Source organism: Salvelinus sp. IW2-2015, linkage group LG22 (genome assembly GCF_002910315.2).
Source record: "Salvelinus sp. IW2-2015 linkage group LG22, ASM291031v2, whole genome shotgun sequence".
In the NCBI taxonomy this organism is placed as follows: domain Eukaryota; kingdom Metazoa; phylum Chordata; class Actinopteri; order Salmoniformes; family Salmonidae; genus Salvelinus; species Salvelinus sp. IW2-2015.
Window position 1 is genome coordinate 2116336 of NC_036862.1, and position 22987 is coordinate 2139322.

General features: G+C 43.0%; 1 protein-coding gene across 4 annotated transcripts in view; it reads right to left on the reverse strand.

Moving 5' to 3' along the window:
• LOC111949429 (protein furry homolog) overlaps positions 1-22987 on the reverse strand; it is a 211227-nt gene that overhangs the window by 166731 nt on the left and 21509 nt on the right. For 3 of the 4 annotated variants that reach the window (XM_070433935.1, XM_023966584.2, XM_023966586.2), the window contains exon 2: positions 5598-5797. In XM_070433935.1, coding sequence (XP_070290036.1) covers positions 5598-5797 — 200 coding nt within the window. Of the gene's footprint in view, positions 1-5597; positions 5798-17303; positions 17703-22987 lie in introns of those variants that run through there. The other variant, XM_070433936.1, reaches the window with a different exon arrangement.

Here is a 22987-nt window from a genome sequence, read left to right on the forward strand (position 1 = left end):
TAATGGGTCCTGTTTAACTAGACATAGGTCTACTTACTGAACATAAAGATGGTTAAGAAGTTTCTTAGGAGTTTCCTTCAGAGTTTAAAAAAAAAGAGTTTCTTAATAAGAGAGAACACGTCAGGGATGTGAACACCGGTCATGTACATAGAGTTTGTCTTGGTAAACATCCTGTAGTAACAGGATCCCCCACTGACTAAACCTGAAACCTGAACCTGCAGCTACCGTCGCTCCCACCTGCTCCAGTCCTTCCCCTCCATAAGAGGGATCAATGTTGTGAAATGTTAGTCGGCAGGGTCAGTTGTCCAATGACACGACAAACTGTAGGAGATTTCACTTTTAGGAAGGCCCTAACACTTTACACCAGCCACCCAAGTCATAGACTGTTCTCTCTGCTACTGTACGGAAAGCGATACTAATGTACCATGTCTGCAACCAACAGGACCCTGAACAGCTTTTACCCCCAGGCCATAAAACAGCTAAATAGTTAGTTAAATAGTTAACTAAATAGCTACCCGGACTATCTGCTTTGACCGTTTTTGCACTAACTTTTTTGACTCATCACAAGCGATGCTTCTACTGTTTACTATTTGTCACTTTATTACTAGTTATATGTACATACAGTGTATATACATCAATGATTATGTTATTCACACATGACGTATACAGTGCCTTGCAAAAGTATTCATCCCCCTTGGTGATTTTCCTATTTTGTTGCATTACAACCTGTAATTAAAATGTATTTTTATTTGGATTTCATGTAATGGACATACACAAAATTGTCCAAATTGGTGAAGTGAAATGAAAAAAATGACTTGTTTCAAATTTTTTATATTTTTTTACAAATTTAAAGTGGTGTGTGCATATGTATTCACCCCCTTTGCTATGAAGCCCCTAAATAAGATCTGGTGCAACCAATTACCTTCAGAAGTCACATAATTAGTTAAATAAAGTCCACCTGTGTGCAATCTAAGTGTCACATGATCTCAGTATATATACACTTGTTCTGAAAGGCCCCAGAGTCTGCAACACCACAAAGCAAGGGGCACCACCAAGCAAGCGGCACCATGAAGGTACAAGGAGCTCTCCAAACAGGCCAGGGTCAAAGATGTTGTCAGAAGGTAGGTGTAGCTGGTGCATGAAGTCAGGCGCAGGAGAGCAGAATGAGTGAGCAATGTACTTTACTCACAATAAAGGCACAAGGTAACAATAGACTTGACCAACAATAAACAGTAATCAGTTACGCACGGGTGAAAACAGCACCCGTCTTCTAGCGAAGAAACAAGGAGAGGGACCGACTTCGGCGGAAGTCGTGACAGTTGTGGAGAAGTACAGATCAGGGTTGGGTTATAAAAACATATCAGAAACTTTGAACATCCCACAGAGCACCATTAAATCCATTGTTAAAAATGTGAAAGAATATGACACCACAACAAACCTGCCAAGAGAGGGCCGCCCACCAAAACTCACGGACCAGGCAAGGAGGGCATTAATCAGAGTGGCAACAAAGAGACCAAAGTGAACCCTGAAGGAGCTACAAAGCGCCACAGCGGAGATGGGAATATCTGTCCATAGGACCACTTTAAGTCGTACACTCTACAGAGCTGGGCTTTACGGAAGAGTGGCCTGAAAAAAGGCATTGCTTAAAGAATAAAATAAGCAAACACGTTTGGTGTTCACCAAAAGGCATGTGGGAGTCTCCCCAAACATATGGAAGAAGGTACTCTGGTCAGATGAGACTAAAATTGAGCTTTTTGGCCATCGAGAAAAATGGTATGTCTGGCGCAAACCCAACACCTCTCATCACCCCGAGGACCCTATCCCCACAGTGAAGCATGGTGGTGGCATCATCATGCTGTGGGGATGTTTTTCATCGGAAACTGGTCAGAATTGAAGGAATGATGGATGACGCTAAATATGAGGAAATTCTTGAGGGAAACCTATTTCAGTCTTCCGGAGATTTGAGACTGGGACGGAGGTTCACCTTCCAGTAGGGCAATGACCCTAAGCATACTGCTAAACCAACACTCGAGTGGTTTAAGGGGAAACATTTAAATGTCTTGGAATGACTTAGTCAAAGCCCAGAGCTCAATCCAATTGAGAATATGTGGTATGACTTAAAGATTGCTGTACACCCATCCAACTTGAAGGAGCTGGAGCAGTTTTTCCTTGAAGAATGGGCAAAAATCCCAGTGGCTAGATGTGCCAAGCTTTTAGAGACATACCCCAAGAGACTTGAAGCTGTTATTGCTACACACGCTCAAGTTTTTAGTTTTATTTCTTGTTTGTTTCACAATAAAAAATATTTTGCATCTTCAAAGTGGTAGGCATGTTGTGTAAATCAAATGATACAAACCCCCCAAAAATCCATTTTAATTCCAGGTTGTAAGGCAACAAAATAGGAAAAATGCCTAAGGGAGTGAATACTTTCGCAAGCCACTGTATACTTGAACAATCTAAATCAATATTACCCTAAAACCATTCAGTGTGCTACCCAGCATGCAACATTCTCTGTCTCCAGGCTTGGCACTTGACCTTCCTCTGACCTAGGGTCATGCACTCACTTCCCCCCATGCCACCGAGGAACTCCCTGGATCATGAAACTGCTCTGCTATATTTTTTTTATTACTATTATGATCACAGCAACACAATAATCAAATACAATATAAAACAAAACAGCAATCAATACAATGTAAAATAAAAATACAGCACAAAATGTAAGAAAAGCAGTTACATTCTTCAGCTACTAGGTCCACAATCAACACTTTAAATTGCCCTAGCAGCACCAGAACATCCAATTGTAATGAGTTTTGAAAATTGTTCCAGCAGTGAGGCGCATTATTTACCTAATTCGGTAGTGACCCGAGTATCCTCAAGAGTTAACCAACCCTGTGGACGGGTTTGGTAACTCATGTGTTTATACTTCAACAATGAAGTTACGTAAGTCGGAAGCTTGAGTAGTAGAGCTTTGTAAACAAAAGAGGAATAGTGAAGTGATCTACGGGACTGAAATGAGGACCAGCCAACCTTTTGATACAGGATGCAGTGATGAGTATTAAAACCGTGACCGGTGATAAAGCGAAGAGAACTATGGTAGATGAGGCTTAAGAGTAGTGGCTGCTGCATTCTGGTAAATGGTGTCACTATAGTCAAGAACTGGCTGGAAAGTTGACTGTACAATCTGCTTCCTGCTGTTTAGGGAGAGGCAAGATCTATTTCTAAATCTTGGTATTCTCTCAACCAGCTTCATGAGGTAGTCATCTGGAATGCATTTCAATTAACAGGTGTGCTTTCTTAAAAGTTCATTTGTGGAATTTCTTTCCTTTTTAATGCGTTTGAGCCAATCAGTTGTGTTGTGACAAGGTACAGGTGGTATACAGAAGATAGCCCTATTTGGTAAAATACCAAGTCCATATTATGGCAAGAACAGCTCAAATAAGCAAAGAAAAACGACAGTCCATCATTACTTTAAGACATGAAGGTCAGTCAATGCGGAACATTTCAAGAACTTTTAACGTTTCTTCAAGTGCAGTCACAAAAACCAACAAATGCTATGATGAACCTGGCTCTCATGAGGACCGTCACAGGAAAGGAAGACCCAGAGTTACATCTGCTGCAGAGGATAAGTTCATTAGAGTTAACTGCACCTCAGATTGCAGCCCAAATAAATGCTTCACAGAGTTCAAGTAACAGACACATCTCAACATCGACTGTTCAGGGGAGACTACGTGAATCAGGCCTTCATGGTCGAATTGCTGCAAAGAAACCACTAGTAAAGGACACCAATGAGGAGAAGAGACTTGCTTGGGCCAAGAAACATGAGCAATGGACATTAGAACGGAAGAGGTGTGATGGTGTGTGGGTGCTTTGCTGGTGACACTGTTCGCGATTTATTTAGAATTCAAGGCACCCTTAACCAGCATGGCTACCGAAGCATTCTGCAGCGATATGCCATCCCATCTGGTTTGCGCTTAGTTGGACTATCATTTGTATTTCAACAAGACAATTAACCAAAAGACAACTCCAGGCTGTGTAAGGGCTATTTGACCAAGAAGGAGAGTGATGGAGTGCTGCATCAGATGACCTGGCCTCCACAATCACCCGACCTCAACCCAATTGAGATGGTTTGGGATGCGTTGGACCGCAGAGTGAAGATAAAACAGCCAACACGTGCTCAGCATATGTTGGAACTCCTTTATTTTTAATGTTTTATTTATTTAACCTTTATTTAACTAGGCAAGTCAGTTAAGAACAAATTCTTATTTACAATGACGGCCTACCCCGGCCGCCCTATGGGATTACCAATCCCAATGTGATGCAGCCTGACTCTTGGAAAAGCATTCCTCGTGAAGCTGGTTGAGAGAATGCCAAGAGTGTGCAAAGCGGTCATCAAGGCAAAGTTTGGCTACTTTGAAGAACCTCAAATATAAAATATATTTTGATTTGTTTAACACTTTTTTGGTTACTACATGATTCCATATGTGTTATTTCATAGTTTTGATGTCTTCACTATTATTCTACAATGTAGACCATTTTAAAAATAAAGAAAACCCCTTGATGTGTGCAAGACAAAGGAGGTGATCGTGGATCAAAGGAAAAGGAGGTCCGAACAGGACAGAAGTGGAACAGGTTGAGTTTCAAGTTCCTTGGTGTCCACATCACCAACAAAMTATCATGGTCCAAACACACCAAGACAGTTGTGAAGAGGGTACGACAACACCTTTTCCCCCTCATAATACTGAAAAGATTTGGCATGGGTCCCCAGATCCTCAAAAAGTTCTACAGCTGCATCATCGAGAGCATCCTGACCGGTTGCAGCACCGCTAGGTATGGCAACTGCTCGGCATCCGACCGTAAGGCACTACAGAGGGTAGTGCGTACGGCCCAGTACATCACTGGGGCCAACATTTCTGACTTCCAGGACCTATATACTAGGCAGTGTCCGAGGAAGGCCCAAAAAATTGTCAAAGACTCCAGTCACCCAAGTCATAGACTTGTTCTCTCTGCTACCGCACAGCAAGCGGTACCGGAGCGCCAAGTCTAGGACCAAAAGGCTCCTTAAAAGCTTCTATCCCCAAGCCATAAGACTGCTGAACAACTGAACTAATCAAATGACCACCCGGGCTATTTACATTGACACCCCCGCACATTGACTTGGTACAGGTACATAGCCTCGTTATTGTTATTTACATTTCTTGTGTAACGTTTTGAAAAAATACTTTTATTTATTTAGTAAATATTTTATTAACTATTTCTTGAACTGCATTGCTGGTTAAGGGCTTGAAGTAAGCATTTCACGGTAAGGTTGTATTCGGTGCATGTGACAAATAAAATTTGATTTGATTTGAATTGGTAGGTGTTTCCAAACTTTTGACTGGTACTGTATATTTAGTCTTGCCCACATTAAATACAAGTTTTAAACCAACCACGGCTTTGTAAGGCAACAAAGTTAGATTGTAGCTTTAACAACGCCTGGTCTACAGTTGTGGCACATGGACAGACAGACGGACGGACAGATGGACACAGACAGACACAGACACGGATGGACGGATGGACAGACAAACAGATAGATATACAGGGCAAACATGCTGACTCACCAGCGGCTCGGCCATGATGATACGTATCTTGCGCTCGGACAGCGTGGTGAAGTTTACGAACAGGCTCTTGAGGACATACTCCCCCGGCCGGCTCTCTGGGTCGATGCTAATGGGCATCATGGCTGGAGGACCCTTGTCTCCTTGTGGACTCAGCACTGGAGGGATGGGTGGCTTACTGTATCCGGTTCCCACTGGAGACGCTGGGGACACACCACAACACACAGGTAGGGTTAGGAAATGACGCACATGTGACATATTCTACCTGTAATTGTGTAAGAGCAGCAAAGTACTGTTGCTAGTAGTGTACTCCGTCGTTTAGGACGTTATAGTCAGGTTGTATACTGGATGAATCAGGATGTTTTGTTAACTTCTTTTATGTTATTTTATTTTTTATTGAATATTAAAATATACATTCTACAGTACTTGCAGTGAAGCCACTCAACATTTACATTACATTCAGTCATCTAACAGACTCCCATCCAGAGCGACCCACAGAAGCAACCAGGGTCAATGCCACCGGCCCAAGCTACCAACCGCCATGCCACAAGCCCTCCGAAGTCCCCTCCACAGTTCCCCGAGAGCTGCCCCTCATCCATCCAAAAGACAACAAGGACAACAAAAATCATAACAGCAAGCCCAACTGAATACATTTGAGTGTATGGCAGTATTTACATGTGTGTATGTACAGTATGTGTGTGTGTCCGTGTATGTGCACGTGTGTGCGTTTATATGCGAGTGTCTGTATATGCATGTGTACGCGCGTACAAACACCTGCACCTAATACTTTTACTAAGAGTATTAGTATATTAGTAATTGACTGACCAGGTCTCTCCAGATCTCTCAACAATGCTATTTCTATGGTCAATTTTAGATTAATGTTATGCTTTTTCAGCCATTACTGAACCTGAGACCAGAAACAGGCTACCTGAGGGCAATACCAAAACAAATGGTCTATTGATCTGCAGAGCTGCGATGATTGTATGCCCCAAATATGCCCCAAATATTTAACATCTTGTTGGTGACAAAAATTCAGTCTTTTTTTTCCTTCTGAAATACACAAAGTATTGAGTCTTGCTTCGTTTTATATATCAACTCATACCATGGAATCGGTACATCAAAAATCTCTTCCCAACTATTTTGCAATCTGTATGGCACAGCTTTTAACATCCTGGTCCTCAAATAAAACTGGTATACTTTCTTATTAATGCTTTTTTTATTAATCCGCCAATTTTGACCCTTTATGTTGGGCAGACAGACCAGTTCCCTACCTCCTCCCGCTGTCACCCTCCTCCTCCATTTTGGGGTATTGCTGTAATCAATTGGTTGTCATTTTGGATTGGGCAGACCTTCCCATACAATTCTGATAACTCAATGAAAGACATAACTCTACCATTCCAATTTACAATATCATTTAAAAACAAAATACCCTTTTCAAACATATTTCCCATAAATACAGATATTTTATGAACAAGCACATTTGAGTTCAACCATAATATTTGTTATGTCTTTTCAGGGGGGATGAAATTGTAACCAATGCTTGTTTGAAAAAGAGACATACCCTGAAAAAGGTTACATTTTCAATCAATCGAAAATGAGACATTGCAATCTGCACAAAGGCACTTTTTAAACAATGGATGAGCTTTTCTTGGTAATCTACTTGAGAACCATTTAGGATTCAAGTAAAATGTTTGTATAAGTAAAGCTTTTAGAGAGAGGTTTAGTGATTTTATATGTCATAATCTCAACCTACACAGTTCATATTCATTACATAGACAGGCACACTTTATCTTGTCTGGTTTAGCATCCAGGCAATATTTGAAAAACGAATCATCAGGAGTAGGCAGCGGCATAAGTAAGTGAGTAAACTGAGATATGACTAAGGAGTTAATCAGTGTAATTTTTCCATCAATAGACAGATATTTACCTCTCCATGGTTGCAGGATCCTGTCTAATTTTACTAGTTTTATATTTCTATATTGTACACTTATCATAACTAGGTTTAAGTACAGAGAGTCCAGAAAAGTGATGCATATCTTCAATGAGACATTGCAGGGATCTAGCTTGCGGACGTAAAATAAAACTTCAGTCATCGGCAGACACCTTTGTTTTTCAGCCTTGGATTTCTAATCCTCAAATTTTTTATTTGATCTGACTTTAACAGCTAGCATTTCGATGGCCATAACAAATAGATATGGTGACAGTGGACACCCTTGTTTAACTACTCTTGACAATTCAAAACTCTGAGAAGTAGCCTCTATTTACTATTTTACACCTGGCGTTACTATACAATACCTTTACCCATTTTATAAGAGACTCACTGAAATAAAAAATTCCATGAATTTATAAATATAATCCAGTCTTACTTTATCAAAGGCCTTTTCAAAATCTGCTAGAAATACTAGGCCTGGCTTCTTAGATGTTTCATGTTGTTCTATTATTTCTAGCAGTTGTCGTATATTATCTCCAATGTATAGTCCATGTAAAAAACCTGTCTGATCAGGATGAACAATACCTGGTAATGCTATGCGTTTCGCTAGTATTTTTGCATTAATGTCTTTTCAGAAACAAGAAAAATACATCTTTATCTGGTTGTAACTGACAAGATAATAACCAAAATATGACGTCGTTCGCAGTACATTTTGATGTTGTCATGAAAAAGATATCTATACATTATATGCCAAATTTTGCTCACTGGCTACCGTGGGAAGACAAGCCATGCATTTGCTGCAGCATTTAATATTTGATTCTGTGCCTCCACTTTCTGGTTTTGAAAAGTGCTTTTATTTAAAGTTCCCGACATGGAGAAAATTCCTCCAGCAGATAGTAGAGGAGAGGATAACAAGCTGGAGCATTTCTCTCCCAATGCTCCACTGCATTAGCCAGCTGATCTGACCTTATCTGTGGCTGGCTAGGGAAATTAAAACACCCTGGCTAGCTGCTAGCAGCTGGTGTTTTCATTTGCTATTCAAGATGTCATTGCCCTTTGAGGAAAGAAATCCCTTGCATGTGACCGTCATTCAGCCAACGCTGTGATACAGGCCTGAGTTTAATCACTGACGGCCCGGCCCATAAAACACATAAACAACTGACACATTCGTTTGACTTTACCTCACAGTTTCACTGTTTCACTTCAACTCCCCATAACCAGAAAATGTTGCTAGAAATAGCCAAAGAGCCGTGTGCTAACGCCTAATAGGGGTGTGAAATGTTCCCATAGCATGGATTACCTCAACCCAGAATTATACTTCTAGGTCAGTGAACTGGGGTACATCTACTGGTTAAAATTGTGTGTGTATTGTGTGTGTGTGTGTGTGTGTGTGTGTGTATGTATATATGCGTGCCTGTATGTGTGATAGATAGGAATGGACAGCTAGCAGGTCATCAGTGGCAGCCTTACTACACAAACTTTACTGTTAGTATCAGGGGCCATTAAAGCAGATCAGAGTCACATATCAAATCCCAGACACTCTAGTTGGCAATAAAAGCCTTCTCCATGGCCTGAGGCTGATGAGGACTCCCAGAAAACACAAAATCACCACACAACATTATCTCAACCTTGATCCCAACGTTGACCTCAATGTGCTTTTGCTACTTTGTAACACTCTCACTCTGAGATAAAGTACGATTTCAACCCCAGAATACACCCTCAGAAACATGCATTACACTGTTGTAACAAAAAATCTAGTGGCAACTGAGCTGCCACCAACTTGAAGGAGATGGAACCTTAACCTTAAATACTGAACCACATCATCCTGAGACGTTTTGAAACATTACATGGTGTGTTGGAACACCACTTAATCAAATATTGTGCAGCACCTTGCCAGGGACTGGGAGTATTAACAGAAAAGGTTGAAAACACTATTTTGGTGATTCAAGTCCTGTTTAGTGCAGAATTAGATACCTTCTCTTTTGGTGTCGTTTCCTCTCTCTAAGCTTCTAAACAACATTATTATGTTTTTCATCCTGTCTAGTGCAGAATTAGATCACATTTTCAGAAGTGTCTAAATGTTTAACATTGTTCTATGTATTAGATAATTTGCCATTATATGTTATTTGGCAGGCATTGTCAAGCACAGTGTTCAAACCACCAGCAGTAATTGGAGGTTGAACTGCAAGAACTGAGGATTCTGCACTTGCCTCTTCCATTGACAATGTTCTTCTTCGTCTTCTTCTAGGTTTAAGGACAGACTACACCTATTGGTGTATTTCCGCCACCTAATGTACAATCCATTATAGTAATACAAAACTGTGAAGAAGGAAAAAAAATCTGCCCTCACAACAACAACAAAAACACCACCCCATTCCACTATGTAACCCTATCTATTCTTACTCCAGGCCTACGGTCTGGAAGGACAAAACATTACCACTCAACACCCCCCGGAACTCTTCTGCAGTAAAACCTCGCAATCCCAAGAACTTCTCTGCAGCTGCCACCACAACCTCTATTTCCTTTGACCTTCCATTTCTGCAGTACAGTTGACAAACACGGCTATGAATGCTATGAAACMCATCTTACTGAAGCACATATTATTCCCATCACTCTCTATAGGTCTCTACTTACTCACAGGAATCCTCTCAGGATCTCTCACCGTGTACCCATCTTCCTCTACCACTCTCTTTACTGCTTCAGCATACGACACTGTCAGTACTACTCCGACCCTGGCAACCTCAACCGGCCTTTCTCTCACTAGACACCTCCAATCTCCAACTAACAGACACGACTTTCTCTACCGATATTACACATTCCTTCGTCTCATGCCCTCCTTCACACTTCTCACATCTAGGAATCTCCCTCCTACACACTGCTGCAACAAATGCTCTCATGGAATAACTGAACATCCTAACTTGACCTTGTCGGGGAAAGACTCTGCATCAAAACTCAGCAGGACAGACAATGTCTTCTCCGTTTCACCACGCTCTCCACTGGGTCTGAGTTCTATTTCAGCTGATCCTCCCAAACACTTAATGCCACCCCCGTTATCACTCCTTTCAATGGCGCCCTGCTCCGATGAGCAAAGCAAGTCACAGTTCTTGTCCCTAGTCGAGTGGTCCGGAGCACCCGGAGCACTTTTCTGGACGGAAGAAACACATTACATCATCACGAGTCGACTTCTAGTTACTTTCACCGACTCAATAGTCCCCAACCTCTTCTCCACCCAGCCAGAATATAAGGATCCATTCTTTCCAATAAATCTCACTCCCACTGGGCCAGATTCATTCTTGTCATCATCGGGATGAGGCTCAAACTCAGTGGTCCTCACTGCACCTGCCCCCGCAGGTACTTCATCCTCACTCTCATCAGGTTCCATCTCTAAGCTACTGGAGCATGTGTCCGTCTTTTTGCACTCGACTCCAACCTTCCTCACCACACCACTTCCCTCTGCACTCAGCTTCTTCTCGGCGGTCATCACGGCACCTGCCATCACAGTTAATTCATCCTCACCAACTGTTTTGCAAAAGTTCTGTGTGATCCACCTTTCCATATTCACTCAAAACATGTTCCACTTTTCTCCTTTTTTTCTTGTCCACCATCTTCCACTTCATCAGATCTTCTAGAAGGGTTGAGCATTCCCCCACTCCATATTTACTCATAATATGTTCCACTTTCCTCCTTTTTATTTCCTGTCCTGCTTACCGTCAATCTTCCCTCCATCATCTTCTGTAGCTTTTCCCCTTAATGTTGTGCCATCCATTGACAATCATCTTCTTCTTCTTTAAGGTTTATTGGCACTCATATGGTGTATTGCCGCCACATACTGTACGGGGTAGTAAAAAAATAAATATATATATAATGGTTTGGATGAACAAATTCATACTAATTACCAAAACCAAGAAACACTAATCAAAATCACTTTATTGTGTGTTGGGATCCTTCTCCTGGTATGGCGTTCACTGGAGACTGTGGGACATTCACTACAATCTCATCTCTACTCACTCCTTCAGCTATTTTCTCTGCTTCCACATAGAATAACTGCTGGATGGCCCTGGTCCTAGCTACTGTGACCTCCTTCATCTGTACAGGGTACTCCGGGAACTCAGGAATGTGATTCCATCACAATTACAACAACATGCTACATCTGACTCTTCAACTGCTACATTTTCTTCCTTCGACAAACACTTGCGACGTGTCAAAACTTTTCTATAATTGTGACACTGCAGCGACCTCATATCTCACATATCCAAGTTTTACATAAGTTGGGTGAAACACTTCATCAAACAGTAAAACCAATAGGCTTTGCTCCTTCTTTCCGTCTATCATTCAACTCAAGCGACGTGAGTCTACCATTCCCGGAATGTTATCCCTAAACCACACAGGCTCTATGTCCAACGAGACATCAGAGATGACACCTTTAACCGGTGCCCTACTCTGAAAATCATAGTTTTCAACAACATACGTCGACATCGAGCAGAGCCACAGAGCGTTCTCCTTTTGCGCTTTTGATACACACGAAATCAACATCATACTGTTCATGGTCACTCTGACCAATTCCACTTAACCCAATTCATCCATTCACCATCTTTGAGACCGTAAACGGGTCACCCAAAAAACATCCTTGCTCTCGAATCGCACTCCAACCATAAACTGCTGTTCCTTTCCAACTTTAGCCCTTTTTACTCCACCCTTCTTCACAATCGTCCACTCATTCTCACCAACTGTACTCATGCCAAGAGAATCGCTCAACACTTCCACTTCCTCCATTGCTCCTCCAGTCATCCCTCGGACTCCCTTGCTCTTTGCTGTGAAAGATGTGAGAGTTTGTGTTCTCGTAGGATTACCAATATTGTTCACATTCCAGCACAGCCATTGCTTCACCAACCTTTTCTCCATTTAGTCCTCACTTCTCACCACCATTTACAATTACCCACTTCCCTCTTTCTCATCCCTAAAATCCATTGGCAATCATGAATGTGTGGAATGGGTGCTGTCCTCATTGAACATCAATTTGTCTGACGGTTTTGATATTCGTTCATCATGAATCATTGCACCTCATTGCACAACAAGATTAATAGCAATATAGAAATATACTTTGATTTCTTCAAACATGCATATGAAAGAAACATTGTGTGAAAGAATCATAAAGTCGTCTAAAAATGTTGTATTACCCACAATCCTCTAAAAACAGAGTCACGTGGTGAGATAGAAAATGCAAGGAGTTTAAAACCAAAGACTGACATTGAGTTCAATCACTATGGTATCTCTCTTCATGAAATATACTTACATTTTGAGCAACATATTAAGCTGGATTTACATTATTTGGGGAAAATTAAATTAACAAATCATTGAACTGACTTGCACACATATTTTGTAAGATATTTGGGGGGTATTTTGACACTTTATTGACACAGTTATGAAATGACAGGAGGTAGATATATATATATTTTTTAATTCGCCTTTATTTAACTAGGTAGGCTAGTTGAGAACAAGTTCTCATTTGCAACTGCGACCTGGCCAAGATAAAGCAAAGCAGTTCGACACATAGAACAACACAGAGTTACACATGGAATAAACAAACATACAATCAATAATACAGTAGAAAAATCTGTATAGGCAATAAAAAGGCAATGGTGGTGAAGTAATTACAATATATCAATTAAACACTGGAATGGTAGGGTGTGCAGAAGATGAATGTGCAAGTAGAGATACTTGGGTGCAAAGGAGCAATATAAATAAATAAATACAGTATGGGGATGAGGTAGATTGGATGGGCTATATACGGATGAGCTACGTACAGGTGCAGTGATCTGTGAGCTGCTCTGGCAGCTTAAAGCTAGTGAGAGAGGTAAGTGTCTCCAGCTTCAGAGATTATTGCAGTTCGTTCCAGTCATTGGCAGCAGAGAACCGGAAGGAGAGGCGGCCAAAGGAAGAATTGGCTTTGGGGATGACCAGTGAGATATACCTGCAGGTGGGTGCTACGCATGGGTGCTGTTTTGGTGACCAATGAGCTGAGATAAGGCGGGGCTTTACCTAGCAGAGACTTGTAGATGACCTGGAGCCAGTGGGTTTGGCGATGAGTATAAAGCGAGGGCCAGCCAACGAGAGCATACAGGTCGCAGTGGTGGGTAGTGTATGGGGCTTTGGTGACAAAACGGATGGCACTGTGATAGACTGCATCCAATTTGTTGAGTAGAGTGTTGGAGGCTATTTTGTAAATGACATCGCCGAAGTCGAGGATCGGTAGGATGGTCGGTTTTACGAGAGTGAAGGATGCTTTGTTGCGAAATAAGAAGCCGATTTTAGATTTAATTTTGGATTGGAGATGTTTAATGTGAGTCTGGAAGGATAGTTTACAGTCTAACCAGACACCTAAGTATTTGTAGTTGTCCACATATTCTAAGTCAGAACCGTCCAGAGTAGTGATGCTGGACGGGCGGGCAGGTGCGTGCAGCGAATGGTTGAAGAGCATGCATTTAGTTTTACTTGAATTTAAGAGCAGTTGGAGGCCAGGGAAGGAGAGTTGCATGGCATTGAAACTCATCTGGAGGTTAGTTAACACAGTGTCCAAAGAAGGGCCAGAGGTATACAGAATGGTGTCGTCTGCGTAGAGGTGGATCTAAGAATCATTAGCAGCGAGAACGACATCATTGATGTATACAGAGAAGAGAGTGTGGCACCCCCATAGAGACTGCCAGAGGTCAACAGGCCCTCCGATTTGACACACTGAACTCTATCAGAGAAGTAGTTGGTGAACCAAGCGAGGCAATCATTTGAGAAACAAAGGCTGTTGAGTCTGCCAATAAGAATGTTGTGATTGACAGATTGGACATGATTTGGAAAGGCACAAAATCTGTCTATATAAGGTTTTGTCCATTGAGCTCTGAGACAGGATTGTGTTGAGTCACAGATCTGCGGGAAGGGTACCAAAACACTTCTGCAGCATTGAAGGTCCCCAAGAAATCAAATCAAATTGTATTTGTCACATGCGCCGAATAAAACAGGTGAAATGCTTACTTAAAAGCCCCMAAAAACAGTTTTAAGCAGTTAAGGAAGATAAGTGTTAAGTAAAAAACAAGTGGAAGTAAAAAATAAAAAATAAAAAAATAAAAATAAAACATCATTAAAGAGCAGCAGTAAAATAACTCTGCCTCTGATTGGGAACCATAACAGGCCAACATAGACACACAAACACCTAGATGACCCACCCTAGTCACACCCCGACCCAACCAAAATTCAAGGAGTGGGACACTAATCTGGACACCTATAAGAAATCCCGCTATGCCCTCAGATTAACCATCAAACAAGCAAAGCGTCAATACAGGATTAAAATGGAATCCTACTACACTGGCTCTGACGCTCGTCGAATGTGGCAGGGCTTGAAACCTATTACCGAATACAAAGGGAAACCCAGACGCGAGCTGCCCAGTGACGCGAGCCTACCAGACGAGCTAAATGCCTTTTATGATCGCTTCGGGGGAAGCAACACTGAAGCATGCACGAGAGCACCAGCTGTTCTGGATGACTGTGTGATAACACTCTCGGTAGCCGATGTGAACAAAACCTTTAAACAGGTCAACATTTACAAAGTCGCTGGGCCAGACGGATTACCAGGATGTGTACTCAAAGCATGCGCGAACCAACTGTCAAGTGTCTTCACTGACATTTTCAACCTCTCCCTGACCGAGTATGTAATACCTACATGTTTCAAGCAAACCACYATAGGCCCTGTGCCCAAGGAAGCGAAGGTAACCTGCCTAAATGAAGTGCTTTAAAAGGCAGGTTATGGCTCACATCAACAGCATCCTCCCAGACACCCTAGACCCACCCCAATTTGCATACCGCCCCAACAGATCTACAGATGACGCAATCTCAATCGCACTCCACACTGCCCTGTCCCACCTGGACAAAAGGAACACCTATGTGAGAATTCTGTTTATTTACTCTAGCTCAGCATTTAACACCATAGTGCCCACAAAGCTCATCACTAAGCTAAGGACTCTGGGACTAAACACCTCCCTCTGCAACTGGATCCTGGACTTCCTGACGGGCCGCCCCAAGGTGGTAAAAGTAGGCAACAACACGTCTGCCACGCTGATCCTTAACACTGGGACTCCTCAGAGGTGTGTACTTAGTCCCCTCCTGTATTCCCTGTTTACCCACGACTGCGTGGCCGAACACGACTCCAACACCATCACTAAATTTGCTGACGACACAACAGTGATAGGCCTGATCACCGACAACGATGAGACAGCCTATAGGGAGGTGATCAGTGAACTGGCAGTGTGGTCCCAGGACAACAACCTCTCCCTCAATGTGAGCAAGACTAAGGAGCTGATCGTGGACTAAACGGCGGGCCGAACAGGCCCCCATTAACATCGATGGGGCTGTAGTGGAGCGGATCGAGAGTTTCAAGTTCCTTGGTGTCCACATCACCAAGGAACTATCATGGTCTAAACATACCAAGACAGTCATGAAGAGGGCACAACAAAACCGTTTACTGAAAAGATATGGCATGGGTCCCCAGATCCTCAAAAGGTTCTACAGCTGCACCATCGAGAGCATCCTGACCGATTGCATCACCGCATGGTATGGCAACTGCTCGGCATCTGACCGTAAGGCACTACAGAGGGTAGTGCGAATGGCCCAGTACATCACTGCGGCCAAGCTTCCTGCCATGTAGAACCTATATAATAGGCTGTGTCAGAGGAAAGCCCATAAAATTGTCAGAGACTCCAGTCACCCAAGTTATAGACTATTTTCTCTGCTACCGCACGGCAAGTGGTACTGTCTGTCCAAGTCTAGGACCAAAAGGCTCCTCAACAGCTTCTACCCCCAAGCCATAAGACTGCTGAACAATTCATAAAATCGCCACCGAACAATTTACATTGACCCCCCTTTGTACACTGCTGCTACTCACTGTTTGTTTGTTACCTATGCATAGTCACTTCATCCCCACCTCCATGTACAGATTACCTCAACTAGCCTGTACCCCTGCACACTGACTCGGTACCGGTGCCCTCTGTACATAGCCTCGTTATTGTTATTCTTATTGTGTTACTTTTTATTATTACTTTTTGTTTTAGTCTACATGGTAAATATTTTCTTTCTGAAATAAATGTTACAGTATTGCAGCAAGCGGCGCGTCGGAAGGGGCCAGAGAGTGGGGCTGGCAGCAGTAGAAGTGTCGTCCATGCCTCTGCTTTAATCAACCACATTCTTATATGTACTTTTTATCTGCCAGGAATGCCCAGCATGTGTGCCTATCTGGCACGGCTTACAGTACACTCTCATCCTCATGCCCACCAAAGCCAAGTGCCGTACGCTGGTCTCTAGCCACCACAACCAAGCACCTAAACTGGCTGTGCCCAACCCATCCCAACACCTTACCATACACCTACCAACCCCAACCTATCACCTTCTCAGGCTCCTACCCAACCCACCCCAGCACAACCTAACACCTTCCCATACCCCTATCCAGCCCAACTGAGCTCAGCCCCTTCCCAGGCCCCTACAGCCCAGCACCTACCCAGCATGCGCCCTACCCAGCCCAGCACTTACCCAACCCAGCACATATACAGTTCAGCACCTATACAGTTCAGCACATACTAAGCGGAGCCATGCCCCTACCCAGCCTAGCACCTATCCAGCACCTACCCAGCTCAGGCTAGCTCAGCACCTAACCAGCCCAGTCTAACACCTACCCAGCCAAGCCCAGAACTAACTAAGCACCTACCAAGCCCAGTCCAGCACCTACCCAGCCCAGCACCTACCCAGGCCCTTGATGAAGCTGATGACACTAGCCTTGCTCCAGCACACAGCCGTGCCGTCCATGGTGGGGAAGGGAGGGAGAGTGGCCAGGGTTGTAAAAGTCTGACGAACACACGCTACAAATCCTCTAATGTCCTTCCGTCTGTCTGTCCCTGGACTCTGTTGATTTTCTGTCTGTGCTCCTGGGTGTACGCTCCATGGTGAACTGACCCAGAGTGGGTCTGTGGAGACAGGTGTGTTCAAAAGGCTGGGTTTGTTTGCTGATCCACACAAATCTCTTCCTATATCTCCCAGTCAGTTCCAGCCTGCCTCTGTGGCTGTGTGCTGCCTTGTGATCAACCAGTACCTTCCAAGAGTGAAGGTCAGGCAGGAATTTTTTAGCCACGGCCCATTGGAATGACGAGGGCTAACATGCTACGGTGGCATAGTTGTGTGACTATATTTATCCTGGGGTACACACTATACTGACACGTCAGCCCTCCCCTTTCCCCCCTCCCTCCCTCCCATCCTCCCACCTCCCATTCCCTCCCTCCCACTAGAGTATGAGGCACAGGGCAAAGCAGCAGAGTGTAAACAGCAGTCTCAGTCAGGCTCAGCCAGCCAACTAAAGCAAAATTAGCCTAGTGCTGTATAGCTAAAGCTAAAGTTAGCTAACTACGGTCTTCTCTTTAACTCCTATCCTCTCAGCAAATGGACAGTCCTCTAGGTTTGTAGAACCATGGAGGGGCTTATAAACGGTTTAAGAATCCCCATGTATACTCACACTATATGCAAGTATTTGTGTGTTTTCTTAAAATTGCGTTAAACAAAAGAGTCACAAAATCTGCAGACAATTTAACGTCATCCGACATTTACATTACCACTTAATGTAAATGTAGTGGTAAATGTAGTGGCCCAGTGCACTACTTTTCTGATCATTTTTTTATTTTTATATTAATATTTTGTTTCAATTCAGATTATTCAGGGGGTGCTGGAGCACCCTCAACACCCCTACTTCCCACGGCTATGTATCAAGGTACTTTTAGTTGATTGGCGTTGACTTGTATGTTTGGCCAATGGTCTGTTGTCTAGTTGATGTAATGCAAAGAATTTGTGACGTGACAACAATGCTCGTAAGCAATGGAAAATGGAAACTCCCAACCAAAAATAAGGTTGTCCTTTCAGCAAAGTACTGAACACAACTAAGTTTTGACTGTTAAATTAAACATGAGGACTATTAGCCTAAATGAAAGATAAGTGTTCCCTGAAACGACTTCTCCAGCATGTATTTATTTTGACTGAATGGGTCTCATGTTGCATGCTTTCAGCTGTAAATGGGGAGCTGAAGAAAGCAACCAGTGTGGCTAGTCACTCTGGGCTCTGTATCAGAGGCTGTGACTGGTACGCCACATGTGACTCGATAAACAACAGGCTAGCTCAGGCACACAGGGCATTACATCACCAGCACACTGCTACTGACAAACTCTCTGAGCATGGTGGTGCTCCCTACAGATGTCAGATCTTAATTCGACTCATTTCGTCCCAGGAGGAAAAGAATCCTTTAGCAAGAGGACTTTAATAAATATGTAATATTTAGAATCGCTGCCAGGGGGCGTGTTCGTAGGCTATACAGTGCAGTAACGTGCCTAGGGGGTTTGGGAAGGCTCTGCAAACCAACCGACCTCATAACATCAAGTATCATCAGTATTCTCACGGCTTGCTAGAGCAATGTGAACTGCAGTAGCGCAGTGGTCTGAGCAACACACTTCGGCATCACGAGTTCGTAATTTTTTTACATTTTATTTTACTAGGCAAGTCAGTTAAGAACAAATTCTTATTTACAATGACGGCCTACCCCGTGACGCCTCTAGCACTGAGATGCAGTACCTTAGACTGCTGCGCCACTCAGGAGCCCATATACAGATGTGCTCAGTATTTGTTGGTACCCCTCCACAAAAAACGAAGAATGCACAATTTTCTCTGAAATAGCTTGAAACTGACAAAAGTAATTAGCATCCACCAGTTTATTCCATATTTAATAGAAATCATACTTTGCTTTTGATTTTTTATTCAACATAATATTGTAAATAATAAAACAAATGAAAATGGCATGGACAAAAATGGGACCCTTTTAACTTAATATTTTGTTGCACAACCTTTAGAGGCAATCAATGAAATCAAACGTGTTCTGTAGCTATCAATGAGACTTCTGCAGCTGATAACAGGTAGTTTGGCCCACTCTTCCTGAGAAAACTGCTCCAACTGTCTCAGGTTTGATGGGTGCCTTCTCCAGACTGCAAGTTTCAGCTCTTTACATAGATGTTTGATAGGATTCAGATCAGGACTTATAGAAGGCCACTTCAGAATAGTCCAATGTTTTGTTCTTATCCATTCTTGGTTGCTTTTAGCTGTGTGTTTTGGGTCATTATCCTGTTGGAGGACCCATGACCTGTGACTGAGACAGAGCTTTCTGACACTGGCCAGTACGTTTCGCTCCAGAACGCCTTGAAAGTCTTGAGATTTCATTGTGCCCTGCACAGATTCAGGGCACCCTGTGCCAGGAGCAGCAAAGCAGACCCAAAACATAACCAAGCCTCCATGTTTCACTGTAGGTATGGTGTTCTTTTCTTTGAAAGCTTCATTTCTTCGTCTGTGAACATAGAGCTGATGTGACTTGCCAAAAAGCTCCAGTTTTGACTCATCTGTCCAAATGACATTCTCCCAGAAGGATTGTGGCTTGTCAATATGCATTTTAGCAAATTCCAGTCTGGCTTTTTTATGTTTTTCTTTCAAAGTGGAGTCCTCCTGGCTCTTCTTCCATGGAGCCCACTTCAGCTCAAAAAGTGACAGATGGTGCGATCAGAAACTGACGTACCTTCACCTTGGAGTTCAGCTTGTATCTCCTTGGCAGTTATCGTTGGTTCTCTTTCTACCATTCGCACTCTCCTTCTGGGGTCGATTGTCCTCTTGCGGCCGCGCTCAGGGAGGTTGGCTACAGTTCCATGGACCTTAGATTTGGGTATGTCATTTAAGGGGTGGATCCTTAAGAGTTAAGACATGAAGGTCAGTCAATCTGGAAAATGTTAAGAACGTTTCTTCAAGTGCAGTCGCAAAAAACAACACGCACTATGAAGAAACTGTCTCTGATGAGGACCGCCGCAGGAAAGGAGAGAGTTACATTTACATTTAAGTCATTTAGCAGACGCTCTTATCCTGAGCGACTTACAAATTGGAAAGTTCATACATATTCATCCTGGTCCCCCCGTGGGGAATGAACCCACAACCCTGGCGTTGCAAGCGCCATGCTCTACCAACTGAGCCACACGGGACCACGTGTTACCAGTTACCTCTGCTGCAGAGGATAAGTTCATTAGTGTTACCAGCCTCAAAAATTGCAGCCCAAATAAAAGTAACAGACACATCTCAACATCAACTGTTCAGAGGAGACTGTGTGAATCAGGCCTTCTTGGTCGAATTGCTGCAAAGAAACCACTACTAAAGGACACCAATAAGAAGAAAATATTTGCTTGGGCCAAGAAACACGAGCAATGGGCATTAGACCGTTGGAAATCTGTCCTTTGGTCTGATGAGTCCAAATTTTAGATTTTTGGTTCCAACCGCCGTGTCTTTGTGTGAGATTCAGAGTAGGTGAATGGATGATCTCCGCATGTGTGGTTCCCACCGTGAAGCAAGAAGGAGGAGGTGTGATGGTGTGGTAGTGCTTTATTAGAATTCAAGGTACACTTAACTAGCATGGCTACCACAGCATTCTGCAGAGATACGACACCCCATCTGGTTAACGTTTAGTGGCACACCTCCACCTCCAGGCTGTGTAAGGGATATTTGACCAAGAAGGAGAGGGATGGAATGCTGCACCAGATGACCTGGCCTCCACAATCACACTGACCTCAACCCAATTGAGATGGTTTGGGATGAGATGAACCGCAGAGTGAAGGAAAAGCAGCCACCAAGTGCTCAGCATAAGTGGGAACTCCTTCAAGACTTTTGGAAAAGCATACCAGGTGAAGCTGGTTCAGAGAATGCCAAGAGTGTGCAAAGCTGTCATCAAGGCAAGTTTAGTTAAGTCTATTAATTCGACCATTTAAAAAAACAAGCACACATAAAACTTGAAAAAGCCATACATGCGCATGAATAAAATCATGGAGGATAACACACAATAAAGTCTGGGACTTATTTCCATTGTGGTCCTCTTGAGACAAGATGGCTAGACAAGATCGAACACAGTATGGCAGTGAAATAAAAACAAAACAGAGAAGAAGAACACATGTCTCATCATTCCAGTTACATCACCAGATGTAAGGCAAAGGGTGGCTATTTGAAGAATCTCAAATATGACATGTCATTTTGATTTGTTTAACACTTTTTTTGTTACTACATGATTCTATATGTGATATTTAATAGTTTTGATGTCTTCACTATTATTCTACAATATAGAAAATAGTAAAATGAAAATAAAACTTGAATGAGTAGGGTTTCTAAAACTTTTGACCATTAGTGTGTATATATATATATATATATATATATATATATATATATATATATATATATATATATATATACAGTGGGGAGAACAAGTATTTGATACACTGCCGATTTTGCAGGTTTTCCTACTTACAAAGCATGTAGAGGTCTGTAATTTTTATCATAGGTACACTTCAACTGTGAGACGGAATCTAAAACAAAAATCCAGAAAATCACATTGTATGATTTTTAAGTAATTCATTTGCATTTTATTGCATGACATAAGTATTTGATCACCTACCAACCAGTAAGAATTCCGGCTCTCACAGACCTGTTAGTTTTTCTTTAAGAAGCCCTCCTTTTCTCCACTCATTACCTGTATTAACTGCACCTGTTTGAACTCGTTACCTGTATAAAAGACACCTGTCCACACACTCAATCAAACAGACTCCAACCTCTCCACAATGGCCAAGACCAGAGAGCTGTGTAAGGACATCAAGGATAAAATTGTAGACCTGCACAAGGCTGGGATGGGCTACAGGACAATAGGCAAGCAGCTTGGTGAGAAGGCAACAACTGTTGGCGCAATTATTAGAAAAATAGAAAGAAAATAGAAGAAGTTCAAGATGATGGTCAATCACCCTCGGTCTGGGGCTCCATGCAAGATCTCACCTCGTGGGGCATCAATGATCATGAGGAAGGTGAGGGATCAGCCCAGAACTACACGGCAGGACCTGGTCAATGACCTGAAGAGAGCTGGGACCACAGTCTCAAAGAAACCATTAGTAACACACTTACGCCGTCATGGATTAAAATCCTGCAGCGCACACAAGGTCCCCCTGCTCAAGCAGGCGCATGTTCCAGGCCCGTCTGAAGTTTGCCAATGACCATCTGGATGATCCAGAGGAGGAATGGGAGAAGGTCATGTGGTCTGAATGATTCAAAAATAGAGCTTTTTGGTCTAAACTCCACTCCGCTGTTTGGGGAAGAAGAAGGATGAGTACAACCCAAGAACACCATCCCAACCGTGAAGCATGGAGGTGGAAACATCATTCTTTGGGGATGCTTTTCTGCAAAAGGGGACAGGACGACTGCCACCGTATTGAGGGAGGATGGATGGGGCCATGTATTGCGAGATCTTAGCCAACAACCTCCTTCCCCAGTAAGAGCATTGATGATGGGTCGTGGCTGGGTCTTCCAGCATGACAACGACCCGAAACACACA